The 11,212-nt window shown below is 33.1% G+C and overlaps 1 protein-coding gene across 1 annotated transcript; it reads left to right on the forward strand.

Moving 5' to 3' along the window:
* Positions 1-58: 58 nt before the first annotated feature.
* Positions 59-11,182, forward strand: LOC111042854 (titin-like; the record flags this gene model as incomplete). The annotated part of the gene is made up of 10 exons (XM_022327556.1): positions 59-3,469; positions 3,703-4,005; positions 4,067-4,366; positions 4,426-4,725; positions 4,787-5,086; positions 5,186-5,485; positions 6,206-6,505; positions 9,552-9,872; positions 9,972-10,319; positions 10,611-11,182. Coding segments are annotated over 10 exons (6,455 nt in total), but the record flags the coding sequence as incomplete, so codon positions are not given.
* Between the last annotated feature and the right edge of the window lie 30 nt (positions 11,183-11,212).

Here is an 11,212-nt window from a genome sequence, read left to right on the forward strand (position 1 = left end):
GTGGTGGACGACGTTCCTGTAACCGAAGATACACAGGAAATTGAGGCTATTGAAGTAGTGGAAACAGTCGTCGAGAAAGGTGGTAAACGCGTCAGGAAAACCAAAACTGTGGTCAAGGATGAGGTAATTGCTACCGACGAAGTAACCGAGGAGGACAAACCTACTATTGAGGAAGTCGAGGATACTCCGGTTGAAGAAGTTCCAACTGATCAGCAAAGAAAACCTTCAGTACCATGGCGAGAAGAGACTGTTACTCTTAAAAAAACTAAAACTGAGAAGAAGCCGATTTCCAAAGAGTCCGTTGAAGAGGTGTTACTTAAGCCATTTAAGAAACCGAAAGTAGATGATACTCCGGTTATTGAAGAATTAGCAGACGTCCCTGCTTTTGACGACCAACCTGTTATTAAAATTCGATTTATGAAGCACGGTGATTTGTTGAAGGAAGATCGTCTTAAAAAGCCTGATGCAATTGTTTGTGCTCAAAAAGTAATACCAGGTCCTAAAGAAAAGAAGACGATTAAGAAGAAACATGTTCAATTGAATGAAGATATGAACCAAGAAAAGGAATTTTCTCCTGACGATGAAGTTAGTGCTCTGAACGATGAAGAGGTTATTGCACTTTCTCCAAAAGTATTGGACTCTAAGGAAATTAAGGGAATAATGAAACCAAGAGATGATAGTTTGGCAGATTTTGATGTCATTCTTAAAGGTGAGGAGTTACCACAAGATGGCTTAGCAAAGCCTAAAAATTTAACGGAACAGAAAGTTCCCGTGAAACTTCTTAATGAGAAATTAGAACTTCCCTGGAGAAAAGGTCGTAAAGATATCGATAGTGACGTTATTGATACTGACTTTATTGAGAACTCTGAAAGTCCTGTTCTTAAGAAAGAACAGAATTCTGAAAGTCCTGTTCTTAAAAAAGAACAATTGAAGGTTGTTGAACAGAAACCACAACAACCAAAGTCGTTGGATGTAAATAAACCGTTATTTGCTACCATTCAACTTAAAAAAGCATCACCTAAAAAAAATAAAGAAATTGAGCCTTTGGCTGTCCCTAAAGTTCTTCTGAAGTCTCATTTATATAGAATCGATTTTAATACTAACGAGCATTTCCCAACTATTTCGTTGTTAGAACCAATTTACGTTGACAATGGAGTTCTGTCTAGGAATTACGCTGAAGCTATGAAAATAAAGAAAACTAAACCCAAGAAATTTGTACTCCCTGAACTTGAACCTGTTGTTCTTGAGAAGTATGAACCAACTGATTTTCATCATGACAAAAAGGAAGCACCTGAGAGAAAACCATCTTTAACGAAACAATCAGTTGATAAAAAGATTCCAGATGAAGAAACCCCAAAGAAGTTAATAATTGGAAAAGGAAAAATACCTACTCAGAATGATGATCAAGAGAAAGTTGTATTAAAAAAAGTACCCAAAAAACCAGCAGATGACGAAGTGGAAATGCCGAAGACGATTGAGAAACCTAAATTTAAACCTGAACCAGATTCAAAACCATCTGAAGACACAGATTTTACATTAGAACCATTCAAACCGATAGCAGTGGGTGAGAGTGCTGAAGAGTCTGAGCCGACGCCGGTCGATAGTGCAAGTTTACCTAATGTAGAATTACCAATTAAAAAACCGAAATATATCAGAAAAAAATCAAAGAAAGAAGAAGAGCCTATTCCTGATAAAAAAATATTACCTGGAACACCAAGGCCTGTCCCAACGGATGAAGAAAAAGATATTAATCTCAAGTATAAACAAGGGATACCAGAACCCGATGTTCCATCAGAAATAAAATTAAGACCTTTTGTACTTGAAAAACCAATCGATGTAAAGGAACCTGAAGACCTTAATTTAGGGAAGCCTGATATATTTGATTATCCTAGAGGAGAAGACGAACTGAAGCCGAAAGACTTTAAGTATAAACCTGAGAAAAAAGTGAATAAGAAAAAACCTAGGAAAACTGATGATATGCAAATTCCAACTGGTGACAATGATGATAGTAAAATTGAACCATTTTCTATTGTTAAAGAAAGTCCTGTACTTGAAGAAATGGTTTCTATTGATGTAAAGCCCATTAAAGTTGTCGAAGTTGCGTTAGACAACAATAAGCCATTGTTAGCCACTATCAAACTTAAGAAAGCACCTATTAAGTCGAAGATTGATGATGACCATGTAAAAATCCCTAAAGTTCTATTGAAGTCGCATATTAATAATATTGAATATAATACACATGAATATTTTCCTACTATTTCACTTTTAGAACCTATTTATGTAGACAATGGAGTTCTGTCTAGGAATTACGCTGAAGCTATGAAAATAAAGAAAACTAAACCCAAGAAATTTGTACTCCCTGAACTTGAACCTGTTGTTCTTGAGAAGTATGAACCAACTGATTTTCATCATGACAAAAAGGAAGCACCTGAGAGAAAACCATCTTTAACGAAACAATCAGTTGATAAAAAGATTCCAGATGAAGAAACCCCAAAGAAGTTAATAATTGGAAAAGGAAAAATACCTACTCAGAATGATGATCAAGAGAAAGTTGTATTAAAAAAAGTACCCAAAAAACCAGCAGATGACGAAGTGGAAATGCCGAAGACGATTGAGAAACCTAAATTTAAACCTGAACCAGATTCAAAACCATCTGAAGACACAGATTTTACATTAGAACCATTCAAACCGATAGCAGTGGGTGAGAGTGCTGAAGAGTCTGAGCCGACGCCGGTCGATAGTGCAAGTTTACCTAATGTAGAATTACCAATTAAAAAACCGAAATATATCAGAAAAAAATCAAAGAAAGAAGAAGAGCCTATTCCTGATAAAAAAATATTACCTGGAACACCAAGGCCTGTCCCAACGGATGAAGAAAAAGATATTAATCTCAAGTATAAACAAGGAATACCAGAACCAGAATTACCCGATAAAATAAAATTAAAACCAATTCCCATAAAAAAACCTTTAGATAATAACGACACTGATGATGATGAATTAGGAAAGCCTAAGCCTTTTGTTAGCGATTTACCTGTTATTGACATACACTCCAAGTCCAAAAAATTACCTTCCCCAAAATCTCTAAGCGTTGATAGCCCTTTGCAGGATCTTGAAATCGTAAGTATAAAAAGAAGTGAAGAGAGCCCTGAAAAGAAAGCAATAGAGAGTGAAATTATAGCACCCTATTTCATTGAAAAAGTACAACCATTAGTAGCGGAACATGAAAAGCCTACTGCTTTTACGTGCTCTGTGGGGGGAATCCCTACACCTGAAGTTAAATGGTACCGGGATGACCGTGAACTACGAACAACTGATGTTTACGAAATAATTGTATACGAGAATACATCTACATTGAGGATTTCTAAGCCTACAGAGGAACAGGCGGGCGTTTATGTTTGCCAAGCTACAAACGCAGCTGGAATTTCAACTTGTACTGCACTTCTAGTGGTGTTAGGTAGAATTTCTGAGTGTCAGTGATGTCCCTGAGTGGTTTAACATTTTTTGTGTGATGTTTTTTATCTAAATATTGTACATATTATTATGTAATTTATATATAAAATATATATATTATGAGCCCTAATTATTTTAACCATTTCCCATATTATGATTTTTTATGCTTACGAAACTCATTTAAGATTAATAGATTATTGAAAAAGATTTATTTCTATTTAAATTGCCTAATATATGCTTAAAATATTTTAGATTCTGAAGAAATTGGTGAAGCTCCGACTTTTGTCGAACCTATTAAACCTAGAAAAGTCAGAGGAAAAAAATCAATCGAATTGAGATGTATTGTGAAAGGAATTCCTATACCTGAAATTATTTGGTGTCGTGAAAATGAAGAAATAATTTCGGACGATGACGAGTATAGTACTACTTTTGATTCTAAAACTGGTGAAGCCATTTTAACATTGGTAAAGCCTATGGACGTTGACCGATCAACGTATCTAGCTAGAGCGGTGAATATTCACGGAAAATCTGAATGCATGGCACATATTACATTTGGTAATAGATTATATACAATTTTAACTTAAAATCAATTAAAAATTACATTTTTAAATTTTAGAGAATGAAGAATACGGAGAAGCGCCCAAGTTTGTGGAACGATTGAAACCGAAAGTTGTGAAAGCCAACGAAACAACTGAACTCACCTGCTTAGTCAAAGGTGTTCCATCGCCATCAGTTGTATGGTGTCGTGATGATGAAGAAATTATACCAGATGAAAGTCATATGCTAATTTACATCCCTGAAACAGGGGTGTCCAAACTTATAATAGTGCATCCTGATGATATTGATGAGTCAACGTACACAGTGAACGCAATAAATAAATTTGGAAGAGCTGAGTGTCGAGCGAATTTGATAGTTCGTAAGTAACGTTATGTATATTATAATTATATGCAGTTAATTACTTTTTAATTTAACTAGAAAAAGATGAACTTGGAGAGGCACCGACATTCGTACAACCAGTAAAACCAAAAATCGCCAAATCAAACGAAATAACTGAACTTAAATGTACCGTAAGAGGAACACCGAATCCGTTAGTAATTTGGTGTCGTGGCAACGATGAAATCATTCCTGACGAATGTCACTTGGTCACATACCACCAGGAAACTGGAGAATCAATCTTAACGATTTTAAACCCGACTGAAATTGATGAAACTATTTATACCGTGAACGCTGTAAATAAATACGGCCAAGCACAATGTCGGGCGAATCTAATTATTCGTAAGTAAATTTTTAAATATTTTATAAATTCTTTTATTTATCTACATTTTCCTTTTATTAGAAAAAGATGAATCGGGTGAAGCACCAATATTTGTAGAACCCATAAAACCGAAAATCGCTAAAGCTAACGAGTCCACCGAGTTAAATTGTTTGGTTAGAGGAATACCTACACCTAATATCGTTTGGTTTAGAGGAGATGTGGAAATAATTCCAGACACTACTCATTCAATAACATTTATACCAGAGACGGGTGAATCGAAACTAATTATTTCAAAGGCCACAGAAGTTGATCAGAACACATACACAGTGAAGGCAACCAACAAATATGGCCGAGCTCAGTGCCGGGCAAATGTAATTATACGTAAGTAATATCGTTAAACAAATATATTATATACTATAAAATATATATTTATATTAATTTTAATCTACATAACATTTTTTATGAATTCTATATTTATAGAAGAAGATGTTTTTGGTGTAGCCCCAACCTTTGTTGAGCCTATAAAGCCCGTACTGGCAAAACCAGACCAAACAACTGTTTTACGGTGTTTGGTGACTGGGAATCCGATGCCAACTGTTGTTTGGTGTCGTGGAAAGGACGAAATTGTCCCTGACGACATGCATTCAATTCAGTTTATTCCAGAAACTGGAGAATCCAAATTAACCATTGAAAAACCGACAATAGTTGATGAAGCTCATTATTCGGTAGAAGCAATAAACAAATTTGGAAGAGCTAGGTGCCGAGCTAATTTAGTTTTAGGTTAGTATTGTTAAAATAAATCACCATTTAAAATACAATTGTTTAAATAAGTTAAAATGAATCAAAAATACTGAAAATTAAAATCCTTGCGATTTTGCTTATTAAAATTGTATGCGGTGCGTATTTATCAAATGTTTATCATTATCGGTGATAAGTTATGCAATTATGCAATTTTTCCATTTTGGGTTTAAAAAATAATCATAATCATAATAAATAAATTGAAATACTATAACATTATATTTCTTTAATACTAGGGTTAGGATGTAGGATGTTCATTAAATTAATCAATAAGTGATTAATTAAAGTTAATTAATTAATTAATTAATTAAGTGATTTGGTTTGCAATGTAAGTCGTAAACGTAATAACCCCAACTCTATAACACTTAATTTTAGAACCTATATGTATTATTAATTATTATATATCATGTCAAAAAAAAAAACGTTCAGTTAGTGCCACCGTTCTACAGCAACAGATTTTTTTAACATAGATTTGTGTTGTGGACGGGGACAAATTTTTTTTCTAACCAATGTTTGTAAGGCCGCTTTTCGTAATGCTTTATTTATTGCCATCAAAACGCAAATGAACAATACAATAAAAATTTAATTAAATTCCCAACAAAATGTAGCATATGCATTTTTTTTCATTTACAATTTTTTCAAGCATTATAATATTATATTCGCTCGTTATCAGAAAAATGTTTGATGATATTGCATTTACAGAAAAATATGACATTGGAATTGCTCCAGCGTTTGTCGTTCCGATCAAACCTAAAGCTGTCAAGCCAACCGAAACTGTAGAACTGCGTTGCGTAGTTACGGGGACACCAATGCCAACCATCGTATGGTGTCGCGGAGACGAACAAATCGTGCCAGACGACAGTCATGTCGTATCCCATACACCGGAGACTGGCGAATCGAAGCTCACGATCTCTAACGCCACGGAACTGGACGTAAACGATTACACCGTGAAAGCAGTTAACGACTTTGGATTGGCACAATGCAAAGCCAATCTGATTATAGGTAATAAGTAAGCGTAACGTTAAGTAGGACAATAGTTACCGATAGTGTCAATTATTATATTATTATGAATGATTTGTATAGTGAACGTAATTGTTGGTTTTGTCTTATTTATAAGATAATGCACTTAGTTTAAGACTGTGCTTCGTTAATATTTAATGTTAGTTACAATATTTAGTAATAACGTTTTATTAGCCAGCTTAAATTTGAAAATGCCTCCTTCCAATTTGGCTATAATTGCTTATTGTTAGGTCTCGTGGTCAGGCACTTAATCAGAATATATTCACTAGGTGGGCCTATGTTAGATGGGCCCCCTACTTAAATATACTACTTTGTACTTTGTAGGGGTGAGCCCCCTACTTTTTTATATTATAAAAAGGTAGTTATCAGAATACCATTACAATAAATATATAGCTATAGGACCTAATAATACCATAGTTTATCATTAAGCCAATAACTAATAAATGTGATAAAAAAAATATGAATAGTTTAATACTCTTATAATTAAATAAATAATAAAAATGGGAATATTATATATTACATAATATAATATATTATTATAATATTATATTACTTAGGTTAGAATATTTTTATTTGTACAGCTAGTTTCTACCATAAGTAATGGTCGAACATACTATATTTTATTTTTTTATAGTTTTTTTAAGAAAACGTAATGTTGAAATCATACAACGGTTACATCACATTGCAAAAAAAAAAATTTTAAACCGATAGGTACAATATTTTTATTTAATTTTGTTTAATTTTTAACTGTTAATTTTGAAAATATATTTTATCCATTGAAAACTCTAATTCTATTAAATCCAACTCTTTATCTAATCATATTCAAGTATAAAAAAAAAATGTTAAATTTATAGAATAATAATAGTAATAATAATAATAATATTGGTTCATTGGTTATTTTTAATCATTAAACAAATATTTTTCTAAAATTGATCTAATTACTTATAAAATGTTTAATATCTTCATTTAAAACGATCTTCTATTTAATATATTTAAAATAAATACTGTATAAATATTTAATTATAGTACCTAACCTACCTATTTTAGGTCTTGTCTTCTCTAAGTAATTATAAAATACTTAGTTTTTTAAATCATACTAGTTCTTACATAGTGGTTTTTGAAATTCTATAATAAATCAATAATGACAACACCCTTACTCAAAAGTAATTTAAAAATAGACATAAAAGTATACAATAGTCACTATCTAGATAAGATAAGAATAACATGACATGCTAGTATACCAGTATGGTGCCAGTATTGGGCTTTAAATAGCAATTATTTCCTAATCAATCGTTGACGATATTACGACTTATAAAATAAATTATCAATGATTCTTGGTAGCAATTCAGAGCTGAGTGATGAATATATTGATTTTTCGATCATCACATCTAGGACGTCTATAGAACCTGTAGAAAAGCTTTGAAGATAAACTTTGAGGGTGTCTTCTGTTAAAAAAATAAGATCTAGTTGATAATTTTTGTTTATGGGAGCTGGAAGATGTAATGCGGAAAATGTCCAGCACTTTTAATTTTTTTAAAACAATTTGGTAAAACTAAAAACCCTTATCGAAACATTTATTGTAGTTTCAAGTATTTTAACCAAGAAAGGACATTTGTATCAACATTTATAAAACAAATACAAAAAAAATATATATATAAAACGTCATCAGTCTATAAATATAAATATAGCTTCAAAGAAGCTTAAACATTTTGAAAATGTCATCGGGTATTGAAAATATTAATTTATGTGAATTGTTTGGAGGTTCTTACTTATTAATTTTGGAATACGACACAAACATTTAATCGATTCAATTGTTATTGTTATTTATTCTCGTAATTCTGTATTGTTTTTTTTTAAATTTTTTTTTACTTTATTAATTTTAAATGTACTTTTGATTTTTCACCTTATCTAACCTTGATTTGATCATTTTATTGTAAATCTAAAATAAAATCACAGAACATTAAAACATTCAACATAAATTATGCTTTTCTGTACACAATTATGTTTTAAAAATATTTAGACTAATTTATAGACGAATATTCATAATTTAGACTTATTTGATTCACTTATATTTATATTTATTGTTATTTGACATTCTATAGTTTCTTTTTTAAAAGTATTCATAAAAATGTTCACTCTTTGTCGGAATACTTGAACATTTAACACAGAGTTCGTCTTAAGCTTTTTAACATAAATATATGTTTTAAGCTGGATACACGTTTGTTATTTTTATGACCGATTTTTCGTAACGTTTTTGTTTTCATGGTTACTTATTAACAAAACATATTTAAAATTTTTTTGTAGAATAAAAATATTGAGTATCAGGCTACTGGGTATATTTTTATATGTGTTTGAAGTTCAAATGCTGACAGAAATAGATATTTAAAAGAAAAATAATCATTTTTTCCTCTTCTAATCTTAGTTATTTAGTTATAAACAAAAAAACTTAGATCAGAATGATATTTTTTTAAATATTTAGTTTAATTCTAAGCAATTTCTACCACCGACCTATTACACGCCTATTGACCACACTACCTATTTATAATACAGTACGCGTTAATTGACATTTGATTTATACGATAATAATTGGAATATATTATAATAAATGTAATATAAGTATAATAATACAATGATTTTGGTAAAAATAAATTTTATTTCGTGGTAAACTCCACTGAATTTACCTGATTATAATTATTATAATTATATATATATTAATATATTATATATTGTTATTATAATTACATTTTTTATGGAAAGTGTGTTTTGCTTTAATTTTTATATTTTACTTAGTTAGTTTACTATTTACTTTGAAAATAATGTTCGGGCTGCTTATTTAAAAAAATATCCCAAAAATAATGATTCCTTGTAATCTTATTGTAAGTACAGTTTTAATGACATCTTTTAAGCTATAAAAACAAATCGTAGCTGCTTATACATCTTAATCCATTAGTGCAAACGATTTATTTTAATACAATTAACTTCGTTTTAATAACATGTATTAATATATAATATATTTTGTTTTATACAGACGAAGTCGTTGAAGAAACAACCAAACCTTTAGAGGAGGCGCCATCTATAATAAAACCTTTGCAGCCTGTTATAGCCAAAAAAGATACGTGCGTGACGTTAGACGTGCATTTCAGAGGAACTCCTGAGTTAAAAGTCCGGTGGTTCCACAACGGTAAAGACATAACCGATAAGAAAACGTTCGTACGCACTTTAACTATAACGGAGACTACGACCGTGATAATTATAAAGAAGATCACCAAGAAGACCACTGGACGTTATGAAGTTGTGGTCACTAATAGTCGCGGGGAAGCGAAGACGTCCACTACAGTTTTGATCGAAGGTAAAATAATTGAATAGTTTTACTAATATTAGCACTAACGTAAGCGTTACAAAACTGTACTTCTCAAAATATATTTTTCATATGATGTGTTCTCTGTAGACGAAGATGATGTGGAGGAAACGATCGAGCCAGATAAGGTAGCGGTTGGAAAAGCACCGTATTTCGAAACAGAATTGCAAACCGAAACAATATGGGAGGAGGAGGAGGAAGAAGAGGAAACCACTATACGCCTCGTCGTAAGAGTAAAGGGCACTCCAAAGCCCAAGACCCATTGGTACGAGAACGGCATAGAAATAACGCCCAGCGAAGAGTTCGAAATTGAAGAACAGGACGAGGGCGTATCTGTGTTGACGGTCAAGAAAAGGCCAACCGAGAGCGCTCGAGAAATAACATGCGAGGCCACGAACGAGTACGGAACGGCCTCAACTAGGACTTTAATAATCCCAGGTAATTCCAGATATTTCTAATCACAGCTTTTTAAAGATTGGGCTTGTACTTCAGACATGTGTGTACTCGTATATAAATAGTTTGTTTTGTTTTTCAGTTTCAACCGACGTTCTCTTCGCCAACTTTCCTATCGATTCATTTATTGTTAATTATTATCTTGAACACTCACACATACACACACCCATACAATATATATATATATATTCCCCGCCATAAAGTGACGCCCTCCAAATGCTCTTTTAACTCAATATTATTTATAACAAAATGTAATGATGTATCCGTGTTCTTTAGGTATCAAAGGGACGAAAGCCTACAGGAAACCTTCATGGGTGACCCAGATGGAAGAGTTGCGGGAACAATTACAAGGTAAATGCACCGCTGATAGTTTAGACGCTTGTTGTGTGTACAGTCCCGAAACCCGGCCCGATGAAAACTACGGAGACGATACGGTTGTCCGATATGGTACGTACTTTGCCGATTACGACGTCAACAGCGCGTTCTATTTGAGCCCCATACAAGAGCACAGCGAACCCACTTCTTCGGATGGTGGCTCGGATCGGGTTCGGTCCCTGTCCTGCCAGGAGGTGTCGTCCTCTTCAGCAGCGGCGGATACAGAGGACCCGACCGGCCGCAGCCAGACTTATCCGAGGACGCATGCTGACGAGTCAGTGGCCACGTATAATCGCCGCAAGTACACTGGCCACCCGCTGGAGCCCCGTGAAATTGACCCGGAAATGTTCTTCCAGCTGCATACGGCTGATAGTCAAGATGAGCTCCAAGAGTTCTTGTTGCTGGAGAGCCAGTGCATGTCCACTGACGGTGGGCTACACGCAGCGTTTGTTGACGAAAAACCGAGAAAATAACTGAAACCCACAATTTATTATGATATTATA

Source organism: Myzus persicae, unplaced genomic scaffold (genome assembly GCF_001856785.1).
Source record: "Myzus persicae strain clone G006 unplaced genomic scaffold, MPER_G0061.0, whole genome shotgun sequence".
Classification (NCBI taxonomy): domain Eukaryota; kingdom Metazoa; phylum Arthropoda; class Insecta; order Hemiptera; family Aphididae; genus Myzus; species Myzus persicae.